This window comes from Amblyomma maculatum, chromosome 2, assembly GCF_055883805.1.
Source record: "Amblyomma maculatum isolate TAMU_Amacu chromosome 2, ASM5588380v1, whole genome shotgun sequence".
NCBI classification, from domain to species: Eukaryota; Metazoa; Arthropoda; class Arachnida; order Ixodida; family Ixodidae; genus Amblyomma; species Amblyomma maculatum.
Window position 1 is genome coordinate 178,630,822 of NC_139345.1, and position 26,443 is coordinate 178,657,264.

At 43.9% G+C, this 26,443-nt stretch overlaps 1 protein-coding gene across 1 annotated transcript in view; it reads left to right on the forward strand.

Annotated features, from left to right (window-relative positions):
* mol (dual oxidase maturation factor 1 mol) overlaps window positions 1–26,443 on the forward strand; it is a 250,992-nt gene that overhangs the window by 178,037 nt on the left and 46,512 nt on the right. Inside the window, exons 3-4 of the mRNA XM_084595545.1 lie at window positions 21,961–22,095; window positions 23,481–23,543. Coding sequence (XP_084451671.1) covers window positions 21,961–22,095; window positions 23,481–23,543 — 198 coding nt within the window. The remainder of the gene's footprint in view (window positions 1–21,960; window positions 22,096–23,480; window positions 23,544–26,443) is intronic.

Sequence of the window (26,443 nt, forward strand, 5' to 3'; positions counted from 1 at the left end):
AAATTGCGCGCCAATCCCTTCCAATGCCGTTTTCCGGCTCTACTTCCGGTTGGGTGACGTCATATCATCTACGTCACATTCATTCACTACTTGTTTATTTATTTTAGTCTTGGGCACTTTCAATTTCCGCACCAATCCCTTCATCTGCCCCCTTCTCGGCTCTACTTCCAGTTGCGTGACGTCACATTCTTGACGTCACCCTCAGTGACTTGGTTGGTTGGTTGGTTCATAGGAAGGGAAAGGCGCAGTATCTGTCACACTTGCTCTGTGGACACCTGAACCGCGCCGTAAGGGAAGGGATGAAGGTGGGAGTGAAAGTGGATAGAGAGAAAGGGGAGCCGTAGTGGAAGGCTACGGAGTAATTTTGACCACCTGGGCACTATAACCTGGGATCTTTAACGTGCGCTGACATCGTGTCGGGCCATCGGTGATCAACTCCCTAAGTGACTGCATTAAGTACTTTTGGTACTTCGAAATTGCGCGCCGATTCCTTTCTATGGCCTTTTTTTGGCTCGACTTCAGGTTGCGTGACGTCACATCCTTGACGTCATCTTAATTGACAGATTTAATTTACTATTTTAGTATTTGTACATTCATATGTGGTGCCAAGCCATTCGCTAATGAGACCATTTTCGCCTTTACTGTTTAATTTTTTGCCTCTACCATTTGTTGTTCATGTATACCTCGGAAATCAAGAAAAAAAAGCCAGGGTAGCGCAGTGGTTAAGGCGCTCGACTACTGTTCCCAAGGTCGGGGGATCGAATCCCGGCTCCGGCGGCCGCTTTTCGATGGAGGCGCAACGCAAAGCACACGTGTGCTGTGCGATGTCAGTGCACGTTAAATAACCCCAGGTGGTCTGCGATGTCAGTGCACGTTAAATAACCCCAGTTGGTCGAAATTTCCGAAATCTTCCACTACGCCGTCTCGCATAGCCTGAGTTGCGTTGGGATGTTAAACCGCACAAACCAGCAATTTTTTGCATCTAATTATTGCCTAATTGCCTCATTGGCCTGATTATTTTTCGCACACATTACGTCACCCTCTATTGATTCACATCACTTATTACCCTCTACGACTTCTCAATTACTCACAACTGCTGCGGACTTTTACGTATCGTGCCTGTAATTAATTACCTAATTAACTTATTGGCCTAATAAATTTTCGTTAACAACATTACGTCAGCCTCTATCAGTTGACACCACTCGTTAACCTCTACCACTTCTCAATTACTCGCAACTGCTGCGGACACGATTTTGCGGATGCTCTCCCCGGACACGGCTCTGCGGACAGAAATCTGTGAACATATATCCAAGTAACGCTTTCGCGTTAATAATAATTGGTTCACAGGAGAGGAAAGGTGAAGTATCTGTCCCACTTTTTCTGTGGACACCTGAACCGCGCCATAAGGGAAGAGAGGAATGTGGGAGTGAAAGCGGAAAGAGAGGAAGGGATGCCGTACTAGAAGGCTCTTAAGTAATTTTGACCACCTGGGGATCTATAGCGTGCGCTGACATCACACAGCACACGGACACCACTTCATTTTGCCTCCACCGAAACGCAACCGTCGGCGGTCGGGATCGAACTACGGGCACTCCGGCACAGTAGCTAACTGAAAATTCTTTAACAAAAAGCGTATAAACGGCATCTCATTGTGTGTACTGTGTTTCGAAGTGTGCCCTACTCCTGGTAGTAGAATTCGAAATCATAAGACTATCTAATTGACCGCAAGCATGCGAACGCACGCACACACACACACACACACACACACACACACACACACACACACACACACACACACACACACACACACACACACACACACACACACACACACACACACACACACACACACACACACACACACACACACACACACACACACACACACACACACACACACACACACACACACACACACACACACACACACACACACACACACACACACACACACATACACACACGCACGCTCGTTCGCTCGCTCTCACTCACTCACTCATTCGATCGCTCGCTCGCTCACTCACTCACTCACTCACTCACTCACTCACTCACTCACTCACTCACTCACTCACTCACTCACTCACTCACTCACTCACTCACTCGCGCACACACATGCACGCACGCACGCATCGGTTGGGAGTCGTACAGTCACAATAAACCTATGCAAGGGTTCCAACGGAAGCGGGTCACACCACGGGTTTCTATGCGAAATGGCTATGCTAACGCACTGTCAGACGTAAGCAGTGATTGATTCTTTCCTTTTGAGATGTAATATTTATTCGTTTTGGTGCCTTTTGAGTAGAGCACGGAGGGAGGAGCAACATTGAAAAGCACGGAATCCTATCTCATGAAACTAAAAACAGAAGAAAACAAACGTGATTGCATAAAGGAAGTGTGGGAAGACCTATATAGGTCAGACAGGACGTTGTATAAATGTACGGCTAAAGGAACATGATAAATCACTACGAAAGTGCAAGTCCTCACATTTGGTTGACCACTGCCAGAGTAGTCAAGACTAAGCCATAATGTTCGCCGATGTACAAGAAAAAATAGAAGCCCTTTTATGACCAAGCGGAAATATTATCAGTATATAAGGAACGACTTTAGTGCCAGATCACGGAGGCTTTTTAAATTTCAAGACAAGGGAGTACATGCATAAGGGCACCGTCTATTTTTTTAAGAGAAAGAACTGGCATATCTAGACCGCGCTTCCGTCGCTTCCTTCTCTTTTTGTTAATTGTTGTTCGCTATGGATGCGAGAGTTGGACTGTGAAAAAGGCTGACCGCCGAAGAATTGACGCGTTTGAATTGTGGTGCTGGCGAAGACTCTTGAGAGTTCCTTGGATGGCCAGAAGATCAAATCAGTCGATATTGTCGACCATAAACCCTGACTGCTCATTAGAGGGTCAAATTCTAATAAAGCTCACCTACTTTGGTCATCTGATGAGAAGAGAGGAGTCGCTGGAGAAAGATTTGTTGTTGGGAAAGGTTAAGGGTCACCGGAGAAGGGGTAGGCAGCGAACGCGATGGTTAGATGGCATCCTCGAGGCGCTGCAGATGAAATTATGTGATGTTAAGAAGATAGTGAGAGACCGGAAAGCGTGGCGATATGGTCAATAGGGTCACGAAGAGTCGGACACGAGTGAACGACTGAACTGAACTGATTGTAACTATGCAGTTGCTTAGTTTCGCAGCTTATCTTAGTTAATAAGCACCCCCCACCAGCTGTATCGTGCCCTACACTTTTCATTTTCTTGGTGCTATCACGTTTGCTTTCTTCTGTTTTAATTTCGTCAGATAGAAATTGATTCTGTGTTTTTCAGAAGAAGGTTTAATTGCGAAAAAGCGCTCTTACTATGTCCTTCTACTCCTTGGTCCTCGTTTATTGCGCTACCTTCAATATGAACAAGATTCAACTCGGCCAACTTTCAACCTTACTACTATCATTTTTACTTTTCAATATATTTGGTGTTAGTGAAGGTAGATTAATCGTTTTTGCGGTGCAGTGACGAGCGATGGAATATACCTAGCTCGAGTGCTGTAAATATAATTTTATATTTCCTTCAATAACAATACTTGCCGTCCTGTGTATGGGTGACAGGGCCCTCGTCAGGCAGAGAGTATCTCCCTTTTGCCCTGTCATCTGAGACCAACTGTGTCTGACAGAGAGCCTCAAATAAAAAAAGTAAAAATATAAATAAATAAATACACGAGCGTACTGAAGTAATTTATCAATGCAAAGCAAGCCGGTACTCTAAAATTAAGTTCAAAATGAGATATTCACGTAGCTAAAGTATGAGTTAAGTTTAATGCAAGACTGGAAATTATAATCATTTCAAGAGCTTGCCTCACAACCGGATCAATTGTTGAGGTTTAAAGAAATAATGTTCAGATATCTTTTTATAAATTGCACAAGTTTATAAAATCGAGTGTATTGAAAGGCTTAATCAGTATCAGTGCATATAACACTTGCAATGTTTTTATATAGGGATACTTTAAAACGAATATCTGATTGCGTTAATATATTCCGCGCTTTTGTTCGACCTATATCGATACTATGGTCGAAAACGCGGACAGAATAGTGAAAGCTTAACAATCGTAGATATTTCTATTTGCGTAATTACCGCACTGAAGTCACTCGGGCATTTGCTGTGCTGCAAATGTGAAATTATCAGCGCTTCGGCTGGTAATTTTGTGAATTTTGTTGAAATGCCTCTATTGGAGACAAGATTTATGTAAAGTAGGTATCGGAAAAATGTCGTAAAAAGGAGATCTCTGAGGAGTTCATGGGGGCATATTTCCCGAAGCTTGAAATTGCCCAAACAATGAATTCTGAACTCCACTTAAACAAAATGGCACTCCTTATTAGTATCTTCCTTCACTCCGAAAACTCCGAAATATTTCGAAATACCTGACAATATCGCGATCATACAGTGGGGGAATGCCATTAAAAAAAGAAAAGCGCGCAACATTTTGGGCAGGTAATTTCGTTAATGCGCAGAATGATTCCGAAACGTACTTGTTCTCGAACACTATTTCTTCCACCATAATGTTTTGACCAGATACCCGCAGCTGTTCGCAGTTTAGGTACTTTCATGCTGACTGGTGGAATCGTGGTAGCATACTGTGTTGCATCTCTCCAAAGGGAAGCGCTGTGCCCGCATTGATGGAACAATAAAGTGTTAGAGCATGCAAAAGAAAAAATAACAGCCTGAAGGAAAAAAAAATACGAGATGAAGGCTAAAACCAATAAACAAGATATAAAGAACGCGCAGCTTTATTTCTTCCTTGTTCAAAGTGAGGATGACGATGATGATGTTCGTAGCTGCTGTGCGTCTGTTAATCCTTATACCTTCGTTGAAATTACTCGTCCAACCGCGAGGCTGCTATCTCAGTGCGCAGTGCAGGTACCCTGAAACCCTTAATATGGAATTTATTTTTTTGTAGAGTTCCTTCCTGCAGTGGGCAATTTTGTGTTTCTCTTTCAAGTATATCTATGTTCATGGTATCTAAATATGACCAGTCTGACGCTAAACGAATACTAGGTCCAGAAAGAACATCAGGCTGAAAAAAAAATTCAAACATGTTTCTGATAACTGTTTCACATTCAACTACGCTTGAATGTATCGTTCCAGTGACCGTACGTTTAGTTGCTTTGCGGATTGGGACTTTTGATGGCACCCGTTAGAGGCCCTTTTTTTGTTTGCTAAATAGAGACACTTTTTCCCGAACACATGCAAGGTATACCGCTAACTTCTGAGTGAACTGTCGTCTGCACAGTGTGCAAAAGTACCTAAAACTGTCACCTCATTCACATTTGGTTCTTTATTGTTAGAGGTATCTGCGCGAAGGGTTTGTTCACTGGAACGGGATCCTTTCCAACCGGTTGGCCTTGGCGTGGGAAATAATCTTTCGTTGTCGTTGGCTGCGAACTGAACTTTTATTTTATCCTTCCTTGCACCTACTGCACCCCCTTCGGCAAGCGTCGGTAGCAAATCAACAAGTATTTCGTTACCAATCGAGCTTTTTTATTTATTTAGAATGACTGTGCTCTTGTAGCTGAAAGTGGATGTAATTTAGACGCTTTTTAGCCAAAAGTATCCACTCAAATTGAAACTATTTGCGATTTAAAGGATATCGGTACAGGTACTCAATCGGCAGAAGTGCAGTTGAAGTGTCCAGAAAAAAAAAAAAAGAAAAGGCGCGCGTGACGAGGCCACGCGGAGCGCAAATTTGCTGTATTCGCACTATTCAATACCACCGAATTTTCTCTGAAGCGCATTAGCGATGAAATTTCCGTCAAGGGAAGAAGAGCCGGTCGCCCCCGGAAAACGCGGAAGCCTCCTGTCATATTTCATTGGTGCCTGCGATGAAAGCACTTGGGACAAGTGCCTTTTATCATGCTGCGCAAGACAGCCGCACGCACTGTCGCTGGGCGGGAGCTAATTTGTCCTCAATGGCATCTTCCTTGGCACCGGACGCCGTGGAACGGCTGTTCGCGCCAGGAACGGCTCATCCGTCCCGCTTCGGCGCTCGAAGATGCCACTCGGCAGAGGAGAAAAAGAAAAGCGTGGGGTCGGCGTGGCCACAGCTCGCGCCACGCTGGGCGCGGCCGTCCTTGGTTTCGCCGACACACGGGGGGACACACCGTTAATTGACGCCCGGCGGCAGCGCAACGTTTCCTCCCCTCGACAGACCTTGACATTGTTGGAAGGCCTCGCCTATTCTTGTCTCTCCGCTCCGACTGCGCAGCCTTCTCTTCCTTGCTGGGAAGCCATCCGTTTTTTCATAATTGCATGGCCAGCCTGGTAACGTTGGTCCCGGTCCCGTTGCTGACGGTGGCCGCTCGCGTCAGTGCCTCCCGAACTGGCCGAATGCGTCGGGAATGGCGGCCTACGTTTGCCCTCAGCCGCTGTGCCAAGGCGACAGCAGCGGAGGACTCTTTGAAGAACGCTCAGATGTGCGCCCCAATCGTCGCTGCCAAACGGAGCAGGCCAGGTGTACCGTCAGCTGTACACGCGCTCCTCACTGGCCGCTCCAGTCGCGCCTTCCCGGATGAGTTGCCCCAGGAGCCTTCCGCACTCCGGACACAACGTGTTGTTGGCAGTGGTGGGCAAATGGTACATCGAAAGAACGCGCTGTTTGCAGTTTTCTTTACTTTGTATACGCCCTGGGGCATGCGGAAAATTTAAAAGACATGCTAGCCTTCTTCACGGCTCCTTTCCGAGCAAACAATATCTCCTTTTCGCATTCGGCATATACATCTTTTCCTATATAAACGCAGATAAAAACGGGGCATCATCACGCGTATAAACTTACCGTACGTTGTTACGCAATTCAAGGCGTCGCCTGTTGTGTCGGCTGATTGACATCCAGCCATTGCCAGCCCAACCACTGTGGGCGTCGGCACATCAGGCGCGACATGTTAGGTCAAGTGGAGTAGTAGTGCGGGCGGAGTGACGTTATATCTGTCTACGGTGCTCACTTGTGTAATGTGTGCCCCACCCTAGGTGCTTTGTCTTGGCGAGAGTATTAGGCCCACCTTGGCATCATTGCAGACTGAGTCATTGGTGATCGGTGCGGCCGTTGCCAACTTCACTGGGCCGCACTCGCGCACAGCCAGCGGCGACCAGTCAAGGCCCCGCGGCTGGTTCCTAGAGCTCAGCCCTGTTGTCGGGCGTGGCCCCAGGCATTGGCACGACATCGAAGCTCAGCTCGCATATCCCTTTTAATTGGCGCAGCGCGGCCGGTAGTGCGGGCCGGTTCTATTACCAACACCGCGCGACGGAGCGTGAACCGGGAGATGATACGAACGAAGAAGGATACGAACATGAAAAATATCCATCCGCCTCCTGTTGCCGAGCAGATAGAGTCGATCGCTCGCGAATTTGGCGCCGAGAACCGGCACCTCGTGCTTCACCTACGCGAAACACACTCGACAGTTTGGCGGTGGAAGCGGAAGCGAGTTGTCGGCGGCCCGTGTAAAGAGAGCCTGCAATTAGGGCTGTTCTTGCAGGCAGATCGCGTGACAATGTCTTTGCTCGCAAGAGAGGCTGCACGCCTGGACTGTTCGCTTTCTAAAGACCTTGGCGGGAAGATTAAAGGACGAGGAAACGAGCACGCACTCATATTTCCCTTTTCCCCGGCACCTGGTCACGAGTTAGCTTAATGCGCCTGCGAACACGTTACGAACGGTGCTGTTGGTATTGCTATCGAAATAGATTTCCTTGTGCATGCGCTCGCCCTTGACTGAGCTGTGCGTAGGAAGCTCTTTCACTGTCGCGAGAAAAGTGAAGTTTTGTTGAGCTTCTGCTTGACTTCGCCGGAGTACCAAACTCCGCTAGCGGCTGAAGGAAGACGTCTACATGCTCCGCTGCCGCTGGTGCATCGCATGCGTCAGCGTTTTTCTATTGCGAAAGCATTGATACGATCAGAGCCGACCTAGAGCATTGATTGTGCCTCGCTGGTTGCCATAGCAATTGTGACGCCATCAGTTTTGGAGCCACCAAAGCGGCACGGCATGCACAACAGATATCCCTGTCGCAGAAACTTGCCCCCTATCGGTTCTTCCTCACCATTTGCTCGTACACGATCAGTGACGGGTCTCCATGTGGCACCACATTTCCCCTATCGGTATGAAAATTTTGATACAGCAACTCTCTGCGTGGCCGTCAGGCTGCTACGTCATACCATTTCGCTTCCCATGTAGCACCCGTCTGCTAGCCACGTTAGAGGCTATTTGCCATGGAGACTCGAAACGAGCACATATGTGCCTCCCTCTCATCGCATGTCGGGAAATAACGCCTAAAACACTGCCAAACACAGTGACAGAGTTTCAATGCTAAACCGCCAAGAAAAACTATGCCAAACAGTGCTTACTTCCGTCTTAATCGCATTATTGGGTAATTACTCCCCACGTCCTGGCTTCTTGGCGCAAAATTATCAAGCTACTAAACACCTCAAACTCGCCGTCAAAACGAATGTGAAGCTGGTCTAATTTTCAGAAACCTGAAAATGGGCAAAGCAATCTCCCGTCTCGGTGCTCACATTGATTCCCAGTGGAGATTTAGACGCCGCATCGGGCGCCCGAATGTGGAGCCTTCGGAAGTAATCGACCTTTTCCCGGAAGTTGGCCTTTGACAGTGCTTGAACGGAACCATCAGCGCGGTATTCTTGTTTCATTTTCTGTTTTGATGTCGTGTTTTCTTTTTCCACGACAAAGATTGCTCAATCAGCTGCATTGCAACGTAAGCAAAGTATTCGAGGTTATAGCGTAAAGGACACCGCATTTCAATGGACGACACTAGCAGCACGCACGGGGCCTCGTCTCCTCTGCTCCGTATTTGCATTGACTGTGGTTGATGGTGTGTCGGCGGTATTGATTTACTTCAGCGCCTGTACCAAATAAAGTGCCATGTCGGCATAGCATTTTTATTTATACTTAGTACAGCGCTTTCTCCGCGTTCTTCTCTTTTATTTCGTCTCAAGCGGGTTTATTCGTCACGTCAGGTGCCATGGACTAGAACAGCATTCCACCCATATTGTTGCTTTTTTTTTTTACTTTGTCTGAACTAGATTTTTTTCATCGTGCCAGGTGCAGCGGACTTGAAACAGCGCTTTTTTTGAGTTTATTATTTCGTATGTATGATTGGCTTTTATTCTTCATGACAGGTGCAGTGGACTTTCCCTGCATTTTTTTAATACGTTTTAACTGGCTCTTATTGGTTGTCCCAGGTGCAGCTAGTGGACTTAAAACAGCGCTTTCTCTGCGTTCCTCCTTTTTGTCGGCCAGTAATTCTTCGCGCTGGGCTCCTGATAACCGCAGTCCGATCATTTTTGCGCTCTTATATAGGCGCAGCTTACAAACGGGACTGTACAATACAGTTAGACCAAAGACGTTCGTCTCAAAGGTAAAATATGCCATAAAGCAGTAAGCGTGGTTAGAAACCTCCGGTGCGGCCAGACATCGGCTGCTTGGTATTGGCAAAGCTTCTGCCTTTCCACAGACAGTTCGTACGCATTTCTTTCATCTCTCGAAATTTGCTCGGTACACGTAAACTCCGATTTAAGATGAAAGTCTCCTCACTGTCATTTCATTAGTGCTCTTGTACACTCACAAGACGAGAACCGGGAAAGGCCGTGATGTATTATGTTACGTACTCCTCTTGCATCTGAGGGTGAAACTCACCTCTCAGTTTTCCTCGGTTTCTTTGTATTAATCACGAAATTTCTGAAACAATGCTCACATTTCTTGCGTTTAGCTTGCTTATTGCTTTAAATAACAGCATGCATTACACGCGACCTTCAGTGCAAAATCACTCATACAAATGTCAGAGCCAAGCAGCGATCTTGGATCTTGTATGCCTTAATTGTAATAGGCTTTCAGGCCGTGACGTCATAGGCAACGTGTCTTGGCGCGGGTAACTCCAACAGAGGTTTCGTAAGACTTCATCGGTCTAGGCTGGTTAAACCACGGTTAATTTTTATTGAAATGCACAGCATACATCCGACATTGGGGACAGGCCGTCCATCATCCAATGGATTGAATCGTGCTCGCCTCGGGAAGTAGGGAAGGCGACATTCAGCCTTCTAGTCGGGATTAGTGGCTGGCACCTGAAACTCGTCGTCAGCGGGAATACGTGTCGAAGCAGATATCAGATACTCTCTATCGCTATATGCCTTTAAGTCCGCTCAGCTCTCTCTGCCGCACTCAGAGCGTCAGTTCTGTGCATGTCACTGTTCATACCACTGTGCATACCACGATGTGTCGATGTGCGTGAGGACAAAAAAAAATCTGCGTTCATTACCATCCGTCTAGGTGCTCTCATCTTCAGCACATGCAGACGCGTTCAATGCAGCGGTGCTTGTTTGAGGACGCCGTTGAGACAAAAGACGTCACCGTAAAAACTGCTGAAGTTGAGCAGTGGAGGTAGACGAGATGGCAGGGCCGGTAATTAACCCGTTTTATTCCTATACCTGCTTTACATTACGGGAGAGACAATGACAGCGGGCGAGGCAAGGATGTGTTGTATGTGCCCCATTCTACTCATAACATTACAGTGATGAAGGGCACGTGATGTTATGATGCCTATATGTAATATCTCAGCATATTTGACGGCATAAATATAAACCGACTGTCATGATTTCTTATGCTGCGAGGAACGTTTTACATAGCGCTAGTTATGCCGCAAGTCACGAATGCTAAGCAGCAAAGTACCCTTTGCAGGAGCTGATTTTTTTCAATCGAAACTGTAAGCAAGCTGTAGGAGCCCACATTAGTGATACGCCCGCTGTCAAGAAGAAATATGTTAAAATGTAAGACTAGAATGGTTACGTCCTACACTGCACAATCTTAATCATGAAGGTCTTCATCATCATTATCATCATGAGCTGACTATACTCACTACAGGCAGAAGGCTTTTCCCATACTCCTCCAATTAACCCGGTTCTGTGCTATGTGTATCGACTTGACCACTGCGAACTTCTTAGCCTCATCCGCCCACCTAACTTTCTGCCGCCCCCTGCTGCGTTTGTCTTCCCCTGAAATCCAATTTGTTACCCTAAACGGCCATCTGTTCTCCTCTCTTCGAACTACATGTCCTGCCCATGCCCATTTCTTCTTTATTGCCACTAGAATATAACATTAACTCGGTTTATTTCCCTGACCCACTCTGCCAGCTTCCTATCCCTTAATTAACGTGCCGGATTGGTCGAGAGAGATATCGCGTTGGTGAATGTCCCTTTTGTATTAAGTTCCTGAGTTTGCTTCCGCGTTCTAGGAAAAAAAAAACAAGAAAAAGAAACACCACGGTGCACACCACCAGAGTTGACATACCGGGCTGCTGCGCGGGGAGAGAGCGCTCCGAAGTTGCCCGCCAGCTCCTCCTAATATTTGTTATTTCTAGCCTTTTGTATTTTTTTTTTTTTGCGTTTTCGAGCGGGAGCGTCCAGGCAGTTGTCAGAGGTGTTTTGTTGGCAGCAAGTGAGGAATGACGGTTGGCACGCAGCGAAGGAAGAGCACCTAATGGGACGTGTGGTCTGGTCCGTAGAGCAGAGCTGCGTTTGCCTAGTGATATTTGAAAGCAACCCTGGAGGGAGAGGGGGTGCCCTAATGGGACACGTTTCGCGGGCGTTTACGTCTGTGTCGCGCGCTGCGGCTCATTGTTTGGGATAGTTTTAAGACCCTTTTAGTCGCCTCCCCGGAACGTCTCCAAGATCGCCCTGGGGCATTTGCTTAAGTGCCTGCCTGCTTCGCCGCAAAAGGTATGCGCCTCGCCGGGGTCGCGGGACGTCGTGCGCGCCGTGCGTCTTTGACCGAGTCGATGACCTCTGATGCCTGCCATGAAATGGTGACAACAAGGGTTCGTCAGGGAAGTGTAGGGGAGTTGCGAGGGTTAATTATGACATATAGTGCCATTTTCTGACTGCCTCCGGCGGACAGGTGTGCGATTGAAAACGGTTAGTTCTTTGGTTCCCTGCTTTGCTCACGGCCAGTGATGCCCAAGTGCCACCCATGCGCATATAATATGGTCTCTACGCCTCGTGACAGGGGCGACTGTGTGCTTGTTATTTAGTTTTCGCTTCTGATTTTGAGAGAGTGGCGAAGTGCCATCTCCTCGAGGGTAAAACGTGAACGACATTGTGGAAGGCACGCGGTCCTGGCGCGGGAACCATCTCGTGTGTGCCGACGTGCTATTAGCTATTTCAGATTTTAATTAATCGTTACCACTGGCTCTATGAAACTTCTTTTCGGATTTTCCACAAGCATGTGACTCAGGATACTGGGGAAATGTAAATGCGTTTTGTGGCGCGAAAAGGATGGCTCATTGACTGAGCTACGGAAAGAGTTCGCTGAAGCGAAATGTGTAACAGGCAAGCCATGGTGTGATAAGAGGCAGAACGGCAGTGGTAGTACTCATGCCCGAGTTTAACTGATGATTTCGTCCCGTGTATTAAAGTATACTTAGTGTCCAAATAAGTTGTCCAGTCCATTTCGTGAAACTCGTTGCCGGATGAACGGCCATTAGGGATACAAATTATCGATCAACACCATCGATGTGTCTAGAAAATTAACTATGAGTAAGCATATTACTGAACAGCGCAGCACCGATACGAGAAAGAAATATTTATTATGTTTTTTTCTGGCTGTATATCCTATTCGAGTGAAACTGAGCCTATACATTTTTGCCGCAAGCATCGATGAACGGATGGCCTGCTTGACAGCTAATTCATAAGTGGCACTGAAACGCAATGTTTTCCTAAATTGCGGAATGTTTTTGAAACACCTTTGCAGCACTGTTAACGGTGAGAAAAAAAAAAAAAACACGATAGTAAAAGTTATGCCGTTTATCATCCGAATTAAAAACAAAAGTGATTCCTAGCGATGACGAAATCTTTCTAGAAATGATGCAGACTCCATTCAAGAGATTTCTTTTGAATGTTAAGCGTACCGGACATATTGGAATTTAGAAATATTTATCAGTGTGACGAATTTTTTTCTCAGTGAATAAAGGAGAATGGGTCTTAAGCAGGGAAATAAGTTTTGTGTTTAAATGATGTTATTTTGCTAACTGCTCATAGTATAATTCATATAGATCACTTTTTGTCTAGTTGTATTGCTCTGTTGTATTATATAAACAATGTTATAAACCTCTGCTGCTACCAACGAGTTTTAGGACATATCAAGCTGCTCTTTGCTGCTATTCCGTCAAACTTTCCTAAATTTCACTTAATGTTGTTCGTGAGAAATAGATGCATATTATAGTGCTCTAAAAGTAGAGGAATATGACAGGCGAAATGGACATGACACGCGCATCCCCGCAAATAAAATTTATTATGAATCAAGATGGAACATAGAAAGTCAATGTAAAAAAGAAAGCATGCACAGGAAGTATGAACATTGTTCACCTCTGGTAACATTTATATCTTCAATATCAACGGGTATTTAGCCGTGTAGTCCACTGCCTATTCGCTCTCTGCTGTGAATTGCAGGGAAAGGAGATGAAAGAAATATCGGCACATTTACCCTGAAGCCAACATTCTGTATAGCTACAAGGTCAGTTTCAGTCGTGTATTTATGGAGACGTCCATCATTACAATGAGCCAACGAAACAGTGAGCCGGCAATCGGTATTGCTTGTTGTCTGAGAGGTGCGATTTACCTGAAAGGGTGTGCCTTGCGTGTTCTCTCGGTGATAGTTCACGAATATTCGGAATTTTAAAGACGCGGCATTGTAACCGTATATAAATAAGCGTTGTCTTATTTACTTGCCCGTCTGCTACTCCTTATCTGCCGTGGAAAAAAAATAGAATCTGGATTCTTTCGAAACTTTTGCTGAGGAAATATGAGTTTTAATATTTAGGAAGCCAAAGTAAAGTCGATAATCCGTACTTTGCTGAAGCGTTTATAGAAGGTCCTTTATTATTCTGTTTTCAAAATTAAGGTGTTGGATGCGTCTTCATGAAAACCTCCAAAAATACCATCATCATTATTAGCCTAGCTACACCCGCCGTAGGTCAAAGATCCTTGCCTAATGTTAACTACTGAAAGTATATCTTTGCATTAGAGTTCACTGTAATATTAACTCTGCTTTGTTCGTGCCGCGGTAAACGTGTCCGCGCAAACTCCCAGTTCTCATCCACCCGCTTATCTGCTGTGCCCTGCTAGGCTTGCATTCTCTCTTCTTTTGGCACTCAGCCTGTCTGTGTTAGGTGCCCATTGGTTATCTTGCCTTCATATTACATGCGCTAGTCATGACCTGTACATTCTTTCAAGTGTAGGTTCCCCGTGCTTGTCCCCTGATCCACTCTGATCTCTAGCCGAGTGTTGGTAAATTAAACTTGTCATAGGCTTCTTTCTTCAGCGATAGTTATGCCACATGAGCACTGGCAGAGTGAGCTCCATATTTTTTATTCTCGTCATTCTACTCTCAAAGCCTGGATCTGCGCTCATTACGACCGTGGATTCCTTTTCCTCTTCCGGCACTTCGTCACCTATTGTAAACTAATGTCCACTTCCCAGAGTGTTGAACATATAACCTTAGTTTTCTACACATGTACTTTCAAGCCCACCGTAAGCTTTACCTGTCTTGTTCATTGGATATACATTCCATTTCGCATGATTTTCTTAGCAGTTCGAACAGTGGATGCGGATGGCTGAAGAATTCTTCGTTAGCTTTTATTGCCAATCTTATGGCTAATCCAGCCGTTTCATTACTCGGTGTAAACACGTGGTAAACAGGGAGAACACAGGAGAGATCGTGTGTCCTGGCCTTACACCCTTCCGTGCTGGTACTTCCGTCTTCGCGGCACAAACAAGGCACTCACATCATAGATTTTCGATTGCCTTTCCTGCAGCGAGATACGGAATTAAGGATATATTTGCACAATAAAGTATGTGCGTATAAAGTCTTTGCCATGCAATGGTAAGCATTTTTGGAAAAAGAAATAAATAGGCGAAACCGTCGTGAAAAGCCTCCGCATTACAGGCCACATTATATCCTTCCCAAATTATACAAACCCTTCATATAACAATTTAAACCTCATAACTTATTTCTTTAAATCGGCCGCCCAGTTGAGAAAAATATGCCCGATTAAGAAACTACGGGCGTAGCTGCCTCGCTGTATTGGCCGGTTACTCGGCTTTTACTCGACTTCTGAACCAAATTCGGATAGTGAGCAACCACCTTTGAGTTGGAGCTGTTGAGTATTCTTAACTTCGATTTTCTGTTCTTTTGACAAAAAGTTGGAAAATCTCCGTAATGCTCAAAAAGGCGAACTGAAGAGACAATGTGCTGTATGTTCTAGCTTCAAGGCAGTGGAACGAATATTTCAAAAGTAAGGTGCGGAGGACTTTGAAATTAAAGTTTGCGGCTGCCGGATAGCGATGGTCACTGGTGCTGTAATAGTTACGCTTAAGAGCCTACAGAAAAATTATCGATATGTGAGCGAAAACGTTCAGTGTCTGTGAAACTCAACTGAACAATTTGAAGAACTTAAACTTACAAACCAGTCAACAATATATTGGTCTCTTTATATTGACTTAAGGTCTGTCTTTCACTAAAGGTAAAATTGACAATCTGGAAAACCGTTGTCACCAGTCGAGCATTCTTTCTTATGACGTTCGTGACACAGAAAAGGCTAAGACTTGGGGCGGCTCCGATCGTCTTGTTCAAAACTTTTGTTCTGACAAACTTAGTCTCACTGTATCTTCGTTAGCCTGAGCTCACCGCATAGGCAGTTTTCCTGAGGACAAAATCCGGTCTATTATTGCGAAGTTTGCCTAAAAAGGAGATGTCGAATAATCTGTGAAGATGGCTGGCTCTGAGTTCAAGAATGGAGTCTTCAGAATTTCACGTGATTACTTCCAAACTGTTCACAAGAAAGACCGCCAATTATTGAAGCATGCGAAATTGTGTAAATATTGCGGATGCATATTGCGTTTGGTGTCTGATAAACAGCTTATGAGTACTGAGCCTTATTTTTATGTCAATTATTTTCTTCAATTGAAGTTAGTCGCGCTGTGTCCTGCGAGTAACGCATTTCTTCCAGCCATCATAAACCGGATGTCAAGCAACCCCCGCTGTCGCACATATAGCCCCGCACTAGTTGGGATGTTAGTTTAACACACGCCAGTATAAAAAAAAAATTATTTTTAAGCACGTGGCTCTTTCTATTCAACTTTTGCAGTTTTTCTATCATCACGCCTACCGAAATTTCATTAAATGTTATGAATCACGATAATTTCATTTTTTTTGCTACTTCGAATTTAATCTAAATCGTTATGACCGCGTGGGTCATAGTGCTGGTAGTGAACTTCTGACCATTAAATTTGTCGTGCCAGGAGTCAGTGTGGGTTCGTTTGAATTGTGGACCTGCCAACGTCCATTGCAGGTTTGATTCACTGTTTGATTTCCGAACTTTACCTTATCATTACTTGGTGATTTTAACTTCCAGGCAATCAACTGTCCCTCATTAACTGCTCCGTTTATAAGGATTGCGAAGCTTACTATTTCCTCAAGTCTTGCCTTGATTTTTCATTGCAACAAGTTTTTTCTGAACCAACGCTTTGCTCTGCCACTTCTGCCAACGTTCTTAATCTTTTCCTGACAATTAATCCTTACCTTTATTCGAATATTACGCTTTGAGGAAACGTTTATTAGGCTCTTAGAAAACATCAGGTGCTACAACCGATCAAAATTTGGCGAAGCAAACGTTGAGTTAGCTTTCCGTGCCTAAGACAATTTCCTGAGATTTTTGACATGTTCATTTCAGGTGAACTAGAGCCTGTTAAGTAAGCCACTCACTGCTTTTAATGACAGAGTTATACTCGTTATCAATGTACCGTACACGAACAACGAGCCTTGGTTTGATAGGCACCCACGACGCCTTAACAATGCGAGTAAGGGCATTTATAGACAGGCTCACAAAATCAGGCCCTCCGATTCCTGGCAATGATACAAATTGTGCGATAAGGAATATCGGTTGGCACGGATATATGCTCGCCGAAATTTATTCACCCACGACCTACCATCAGTGTTGTCTAATAAGCCTCGAAAGTTCTCGAAGGCAATAAATCTTTCGAATATTTCTGGTGTAGCTTTGACCAGCGCTTAATGGATCGGTGTTTAAATAGCCTAATGTCACCAGGTTTTCAGTAACGCATTCAAATTAATTTTTACCTATGAATATACATCTTTAACTGCTATTACTACGAATAATTATATACCTGAATGTCTGAAATGCTCATTAACGAGACCGGTACCACGTCGGTGCTAAGGAAACTGAAAATTACATCATTTTTTGATAACTTTGGCTTTAACGTGCAAAATACTTACGAATTCATCTGGAGGGGTTATCGAACCGTGTCCGCTTTTTCTTTTTTTTCACTCTCTGGCGGGTTTGCCAATTTTAAGATCAATTATAACTCATAACCACTTACTGTCGCCCCCATTCATTAACCAGCACAGTCTACAAACTCTTGGCGTACGTGGTTCATTTTCATGTAATAAACTATTTCCAATAACAAGACGTTATGTTTAAGCACCAACATGGATTTCGTAAAGGCTACATTCGGTACACAACTTGCTGCATCATCCATAACCTTCATTCAACTGCAGACGCTGGTATTCAAGTCGCCTGCATGTTCATTGATTTGACTAGATTCTCTCACACGGCGCCTCACAACTGGTTAGCGACCATATTAGCACTGTTTAATATCCATTCTCTTTTTATTGCTTGGGATGAAGATTTTTTCTATTTCCAGCTCCTCTTTAGCACTGTCTATAACCAAAATTCGCCTTTCAGCCCAGTACATTCTCTGGGATCCCACAAGGGTGCTTGTTTGTCTCCTTGCTTTTCCTGATATTTATTAACTATTTACCGTGCTCTTTTGCTTCCCGAATTCGACATTTCGCTAATTATTGTTTAATTGTCTTACAATTTATGCTAGCGATGTTCTGCCATAGCCTGCAAGCTGACCTCAACTCACTAACAGCATAACCTAGCTCATGCAACTTAACCTCTCGAAAATAAAATTTGTTTTACTTACCGAATACCTGGAATTCAAAACAGCGTAATCCCTAAATAATACACCACTCCAGTTGATACCAGTGTACAAGTAGCTCGGTCTTCACCTTTACTGTCACCGAACATGGAACCACGTTGCTCTACTCCGAGAAAACGTTTTCTGGCTATGCAGCCAAAGCGAAATAGGCGACACGCATCAGCTGACTGCGCAGCAGAATATAGCGCGTTTATAAATTTCGTGGATCATGCTGTAGACTATTATGACATTGCGGAAATGTTCGCGTTATGTTTACATCACGAATTTACTACAACACAAGTCAATACAACATCAGTGTAGTGTATTTTCAAGCCAGTACACTACGCCGAGGATGGATGGATGGATGGAATATAGGAGCGTCCCCTTTGAAACGGGGTGGTAGCAGTAGCTATCATGCTCATTTTTCTCCATATATCTTAATTATTGATTTAGAATGGTTAACTAAACCATCATTCTATTTATTAAATTTTGCTCCTACATTACTAACATTATGTCACTTCTCTGCTTTTAAGCCACCAATCTTCCAGTCGTTTTTTGCTAGTTTCCACCGCCGGTTTATTCACCCGGCCACTGTTATCTCTAAACCCCAGAGCCTCAGGAACAGTGATTGCGCCTGCATCAACTTCCAGATGGATACCATTGCATTCGAGTATAATATGGTCAATTGTTTCACTGGAGTTTCCACATACAGCACATGCGTCATCTCCATTGTTAAACTTCTTTTTGTAGCTGCGCGTTCTAAGGCACCCTGATCTAGCTTCAAAAAATAGGGCACTGCCTCTTGAGTTATCAAAGAAATCTTCCTTCCTGATCTGCATTTTCCACTTTCGGTATAATTCCACACTCTGTTTTTTTTTCATCGAATTTATCCAATTTTTACCTTCTGTGTTTTTCACCTGTTGCTTAATGCTCTTTATTTCTCCGTCCTTGTTACTAGCATACTTACTAGTTAGTTTCCTAGTTCTTTTCCTCCATTGTGAGTCAACGCTTTTTAGGTACAGGTATTTAAATACCTTAGTTGCCCATCTGTTACTGTCCAATTTCCTCAGGCGTTCCTCATATAATATTTTACTCTGAGCTTCCCGTACATCGAAAGATGCCCAGCCCATATCTCCCTGTACCGCCTCATTTGTAGTTTTGCCGTGGGCACCTAGTGCTAATCGTCCAACGGATCTCTGATTTCTTTCTAATGTCGACTGTACCTCTGATTTTAGGCACAAAACCGCATTTCCGAAAGTAAGTCCGGGCACCATAATTCCTTTCCAAATACCCCTCAATACCTCATACCTATTGTATCCCCACAATGCCTCATGTTTCATTATCCCGGCATTCCTTCGCCCTTTGGCCTTAAGTGATTGCTCATGCTTTCCAATGTATGCCAATCCTTCGTTTACACATACCCTTAAATATTTATATTCTGCTACTCTAGGTATTTCAAGGCCTTGTATTTTAAGACCCTGATCAGTTGAGCCGTTGAAAATCATCAGACCCGACTTAACTGCGCTGAAACTGAAGCCTAGAGCGTCCCCTTCGTCTCCGAAATACTTAACTAGAGTTTGCAATTCTTCCAGACTCTCAGCTAGCAGCACAATATCGTCTGCGTACATCAAACCGGGGAGGCGCTGCTCTACCGCATTTCCACCTAATCTGTATGACAGGTTAAAACCTAGGTTACTGTCTTGTATCCTCCGTTCCAGGTTTATCACATAAAGCATGAACAGCACCGGTGATAGAGGACAGCCTTGTCTTAATCCTTTGCATACTGACATCCTCCGTACTTCTTATCCCTTCCCACGTAATTTCTACTTTGTTATCCCGGTATATTTCCTGTAGGAACTCTATTATCTCATAACCGATACCTTCTTCTTTTAATATGTTCCACAGGAGTTCCCTGCTTACGTTGTCGTACGCCCCGTTTATGTCCGGAAGGCCAAGTACAAAGGTCTAGCTATTTTCCACTCTAGATATTTCGATGCATTGGGTAAGCACGAACAGGCTATCATCTAAGCGCCTACCATTTCTAAAGCCGTTCTGAAGTTCTCCGAGTATCTTGTTACTTTCAACCCATGCTTGCACCTTTAATTTTACCGCCTGCATGGCTAACCTGTACATTACAGATGTTATGGTAATCGGCCTGTAGGATTTTATGTGCATCCTTTCTCCTTTCCCTTTATAAATCAAATTCATTTTACTCTTCCGCCAGCTGTCCGGAATTTGCTTATTCGCTATGACTGTTTCCAAAGCTTTTAACAACGTTTCCTTACTTTTTGTACCGAGTTCATTAATCAGCTTGATCGGAATTCCATCTATTCCTGTAGAGGTGTTTTTAGGAATATTTTTAGGAGCAAACGGGATGGCTGCGCCATCTGTCGGAAATCTCCCGGAGCGTACGCCGGCTGCTTTTGGTGCGTCTACCCATCGGTTTTCCACGCTTTTGGAATGGGCTTGTTTCAGTGACGCGCGTAGCCCGTGATATCCATTATCCGTGAATTTACGTTCGCCTATGCCTTAAGTAGCTTTAAGGAAGACATTTCAACGTCTTTGGCTGCCCGGGAATTATAATTTCAAGTAAAGGCTGAGTTGAAACTAAATCCGTAACTGAGGAAAGATATACCATAACTACATAGTGTAATAACAACGTGACGAAGGCTCCGCCCCCGTATCCTAGGCTGCATAGCCGCAAGAAGTTGTTCGAGAGTATAACCTAATTTTTGCATTCGCCAAAACATCACACAAAACATGCTCATTCCTATTTCTGACTACTTTCTTATATCAATATAATTCGACATAAATGTTTATTATGCGTCTGTTATTTGGTGCCCTCATTAAACATATTTAATAAATAACATCGTATCGTTGCAGAACTCCACAGTTCACTTGATTTACACCGATTATTCACGTTATTCCGGCATCTTAGCTTTGGAGAAGATTGCAGGTCACCAGGAATTATATACCTTCGCCGAAAAATTGCACGTTTTTCAGTTCTTTCATAAGCTATGTTACCATCCTGCACTTAATAACGACTTTTATGCCTTAATGCATATTGAACAATGCAATCATCCATGCAAAGTTACGGGTTTTCCATATCGCACACTTAGCTAAAGCCCTTCAATCGTACTGCGTATTATAACTGACTGGAGCACTCTGCATTCACGCATCACTACTGACACTGATCCTGATAAATTTGATAGACTGATGTCTGCCTTACTACTGCTTAACTCCTTGCGCTCAATATTATAAATTCATCTGGTATTCTTGGCTTGTACTTTTATTAATGTGGATTTACAATTTTTTTGTTTTAGTGTGATTCGGTCCATGAAGTTTTATAGTTGGCATTAATTTTTTTCACTCTCTGCTTCTCTGTTCATTTTGCTTTTTATTCATGCTCAGATATGTAACTTAATATTTTACTTCCAATGTCACACTGTGTGTCTTCTTTGTTTACTTTCTTGTTGAAATTAGGTTTTATAATATCCTCTGCGTCCAGGCAAAGTGCAGTTCTAAAATTGTCCATGATATGCAGAATTCCTGAAGGAAGCATTTTGAAAAGCAATGTCTAGTGGGGAGGTTAGAGTGAAAAAAAAAAAAAGGAAACTCAGACTAATGGTTTTGTATTTTATGGTATTTTGATATTTATGATACTTAGGGCCTTTTAGATACTTAGGAGTTGAACTGCCTCTTTCTTCGAAGCTAACTAGATAGACACCATTTAGAAATACTAAGAAGAAAGCGCTTAGTCGGCTGGCTTATCATGAAATGTTTGTTTAAAGTTCTGAATTTATTTTTATCCGCTAAACCGCTTTGATCAGAGCCTGAACGCCCAGTTGTGACATAACACGACAACTTACAGCAGTCATTTGCTTAATTTAATCCTGCCTCTCTTGCCTTCCCAAACAGTCTGCATCTACGGGAGCGACTGGCATGTGGCCAGCGCCGTGGTGTCTAGTCCGTACCGCGCCTTCTCCGCCGACCGCATCTCCGCCAGGGTGGGTGTCCACATCGGTCTCAACAGCGTCAACATCACCCTGCGAGGTGAGAACAGGTGGCCACCTTGCTGCGATCCCTGCTTAGCCTTAGCTCTGTAACAGCATTCACAGGTGGCAATACATTTCAGAACCCTGACGCTTCTGACATAATCCTAGAGCTCTTCTTGCAGGGTGCTGAACAAAACGTCTGTGCCAGATCACTCAGGCAACCTACAATGTCTTGAAAAGAGTCACTAATCGATATCGTCGGTAATGTATAGCTAAGGTACAAAGGTAGAAAGGGAAAAGCGCAAGAAGACAATAACAAAGAAGGGACAAACACCTACTTTGTACATCACTGTAGCAACACGGTGAAAAAATAAAGACGAAAACATAGGGCTGACTGTCATTACTATTATTACTGCTCTGTATTCATCTCTATGATGAATGAACAAGCCAGCCAGTGCGTATTAAACCTCAGCAGTCTTGTGTTCCCCTTTTTTTATGCCCGTGCGTTGCTCTTCGATTGAAAACGGACAATGTTGCTGTAGTCTTTCTTAGTTCGTAGTGACAATTCGATATCCGTTGCATCTCCTTGCCTGCGTTTAAATGAAGCGCCTGCGCCGAGGAGGGGACGCATATTCGTTCCAGCCTGGGGTCGTTTAGCGTCCGCAATCTGTTGCGCTCAACATCAGTGGCTGCAATCAACGCGTCCCTTTCGAAACCCCAAATTTTGATATTCATCTGTTTCTTGCTGAACGCCACTTGACTGCAAAAGTATTGAATTGTCCGGCAAATGTTTTTTTTTATTTCGATAAATGTTGAGCTGCCTGAACAAACTATGAAAGATAGAAGATGACCACCATAGTCAAGATTGTGTATTTAATTATACGCATCAGAAAGCGCTTTAAAGATTAGTTACTTGTGGCTGTGAAGAATACGTCTGTTTTTAAGGTCTGCTTAGATGACAGTTGTGTAGCAGTGCTGAGAAGAAATCACCCAAGTATGGTAAATGAAAAGGCACAGGCTGCTCAATCCGCAAGTGTTGTCTTCGGTTTGTGAAAGCCTCTATAGAAGCACATTTACTCACATTTTGTTATTGCGTCACTTTATTAAAACAACATTTGAGCGTCTCAAAAAAGTCATTTCACGATGTGACAACGCGCAACATTTTGAAGATTTGAAACTGCTTCAATTTCTCGTATTCTGCGGTATGTCATTATCACCTCATGAGCGAAACAGTACTCGATTTTTTGGTGGGACCCTGTATTCTGCTTGCAGAACCACTGTCAAATTTCAGCGAATCATGGTGCACCTGTGAAGACCCGTTCATCACTGAAAGGTCCTGCGAAATGTGTTCTCTGCGTTGGAGGCTTTGATCTTCGTCGATGATGGATAAAGAGTGTCCCGCTCGGCCGTTTCTTTCTTTCCCTCTTTTGTTCTCTTTTCCAGCCATGCCCAGGTACAGCAATGACGAACAAATCAACTTCAACGAAAGGTTCTCGTGGTTTGGACGTAAGTTGGATCAGTATTCTTTTTTCCTGCTTCCGGCTTTGTGGAATCCGTGTGTGTTAACGCGGCAACCACTAGCTGAATCCATCATTTATACTGGCAGTTTTACAGAGTACTCGCTAGCTTAAGTGCTATTTATTTTTATAATTTGACGCCCTGCTGCCTTCCAATGGATTGAGGTACACTTTAAGGCATATGCTATGCAGTAGTAAGAATTTAGGGGTTGGGTGAAGGGGTGGATAGACGGTCAGTGCAGTCTAGGTTGGGAAAATGTAAAACTGTGCCTCTTGAGTTCTTTCTGAATATCTATGTCTGCCTTGTGCTTTATAGTCTGTGAAACAAGGGTAAGTGTAACAGTGTAATGCATTGAATTTTGAGGGAGGATGCTAACGCCAAAGAAAGTGCAAGTGTTCAATTATTTATCCTCACCTTGGCACATTGGGTATCTTCATTTTCGAGTGACCACACCGCGAAATTGTGTTGTGTTAAATTCCTGTCGCTTATTAGTGCAATAAAAAATGAGAACACGAATATTGTCACGCAGTCGTGAAAATGCCGAGAGGAGCAAACGAAGAGCCCAATTTTGCAGTTAAATTAGCTCTTTATTGGCCTCGCAATAATTAAGCAACGGCGGCGATAACGGCAAACGTGCATGTCAGTCGTCGAACAAAGAACGTTCGTTGTAATTGAGAGTGCTCAATAAAACGTTGCCGCAGAAACATCCGCATAAATCACCCGAGCGGTACTGAAAAACTCTGGAAGATTACGGAAACACTTGTGCTTGGCTGCGATAATTTCAGCCTAATCTCGGGGCATCTCGCTAAGGAAAGTGATAAAGGCGAGAGTTTCACGTTACCGAGCATGAACAGAGTAAAAAGTCGGTCCTTGCGCCACAATGACAGCGACAAGACCGCATGCCGGCGGCTGTTGAAAAACAACAATCAAAGATTTGAATGGTTTGCAGTAATATTTTTCGATCTATTAATCAGTTTCAAATACCGGTGCCCTCTTTCGTGTATATTTCTCAGACGTCTCGTCGTCCCTTATACGAGTAACTGAATACTAGAACTGAGACTCTAATTAAAGAGTGGGTTCCTGTTTTGGCATTCTGATGTCAATGCGAGTACGAGGCATCGGATTAAAAAGGGCGTTTTCCTGCCTGCGACCGCGTTCTCTGTGGTACTCGCAGTTTAAAGGAAATGAAATGCCGTGTGTGGTGCTGCTAGCAGCGGTTGCTAATGCGACGCTGGTGAGAAATTTCAACGTTAGGCCACGTGCAATAAAAATAACTACCAAATCGGAAGTAGAGCTTGCTACTGTCGGATTTTACATGTGATGGTCGGATTCTAGGTTCCACCGGCAGCGTGCGCTGTTTTTTTTCAGCTGTTTGATCATCTTCCAATGGGAAATGTCTAGTCATGTACCTTGCCTCTTGAACAGGAAAGGAAAACAGTAGTCTTTTTCTGCGCTTTATTCACGCTTCTAAAGGCTGCTAATTCGCTTTCTATACACCATGTACTACTGTTTTCTACTCTACGCTCTATTTGAGCATTACGCAAGGATATTTTTGTGCAATTTTTATACCAGGAACTAGACGCCTTAAGAGTTTGTTACACGTTCGTAAACTAAGTGCGTGTAATGACGCCTTTATGCGCCAGGGTATACGAAGGCGGGACGAATCTGGTGTTTTTTGTTGAGCCTGCCAAACAGTTTAAACGTGTGGAGATTTGATTTTTGGTGGCCCAAAGGAGTTCAATACAGAGTAACAAAAGCTGTGTGGGGCAAGATGCCGAAGAACTTGGACAAATTCATGTTCTGCTTATTTCTAAAAAATTAGAAAGGAGAAAAAAGGAGAAGGAGTTCGGAATGCGCCATCCATTCAAAGTGAAGGAATCGCCATAAAAGTGTCAGCTAATTCCTGTGGGATGAAATGTTTAATAAACTGCCCCTTAGCTTCTTCCTTGCACTCCTGAACCGCGAAGCCAGCATTTGTGAGCCGTGTGGCTTCAGCTTTGGGAGAGGGTGAAGCCAATATTACTTTTTCCGCCATAGAGTTCCGTAAAAATGAAAGAAGAAATGAACAATATTTTCGCATCCCTTGCCTCACAATATGTTTGGGTCATTTTGTCACAAAAAGAGAATGGGATATATGAGCCGTGAACTGACAGCGCAATAGTACTACTGATGATCGATAACTGCATTATATTGTGTACCTAATCAAAAAGAATTAGAAGGGAATATTATGTTCTCGCAATGCAGGTTTTTTTGAGTGGCAGTATTTCTAGAAGGCGCAAATATGCAGAAGTGTTTAGGAGGATTAGGTATGATTTCAGCATCATATATATTGTAAATACAGACCTAGTAAAGAAAAATAAAGAAACATTTTAGGCAAGACAAACATGCGCCCCTGAATGTTTCTTCAAGTATGTTTCGATTGACCGCCAAAAAACGAAAAAGGCAGTTCATGTGGAGCCGCTGCACTTAATTGCAACATATTTGTGTCGGATGCTTTACCATACTAATATTGTTACAGTTGTGAATCCAGTCAGTGCATGACGGGAACAATGAATTATGGGCCCTTTGAAGAATACATTACTTCAGAAGCACGTTTTCAGACAATATGCTAAAATATATTGGCAAAACTTGGTGGCGAAACTGTTCGTTAAAGAAATTAGCCTAAAAAAGCGGAATATCAGGTGAATAGCAACGACAAACGTGTCAGTTAAAGGGAAGCTGAAATGCTTTTTCGACAATTTTTTTTTTTGTGATACAGATGTAGATTAAGCTCACATAGTGATTTCGTCCTGCCACGTAAAGGTATGATGTAATCTACAATTAATATTGCGACAAATCTTATGCTTCTCCTCAAAGCACTGCTGCAGTGCTGTGAAACTAGATGATGA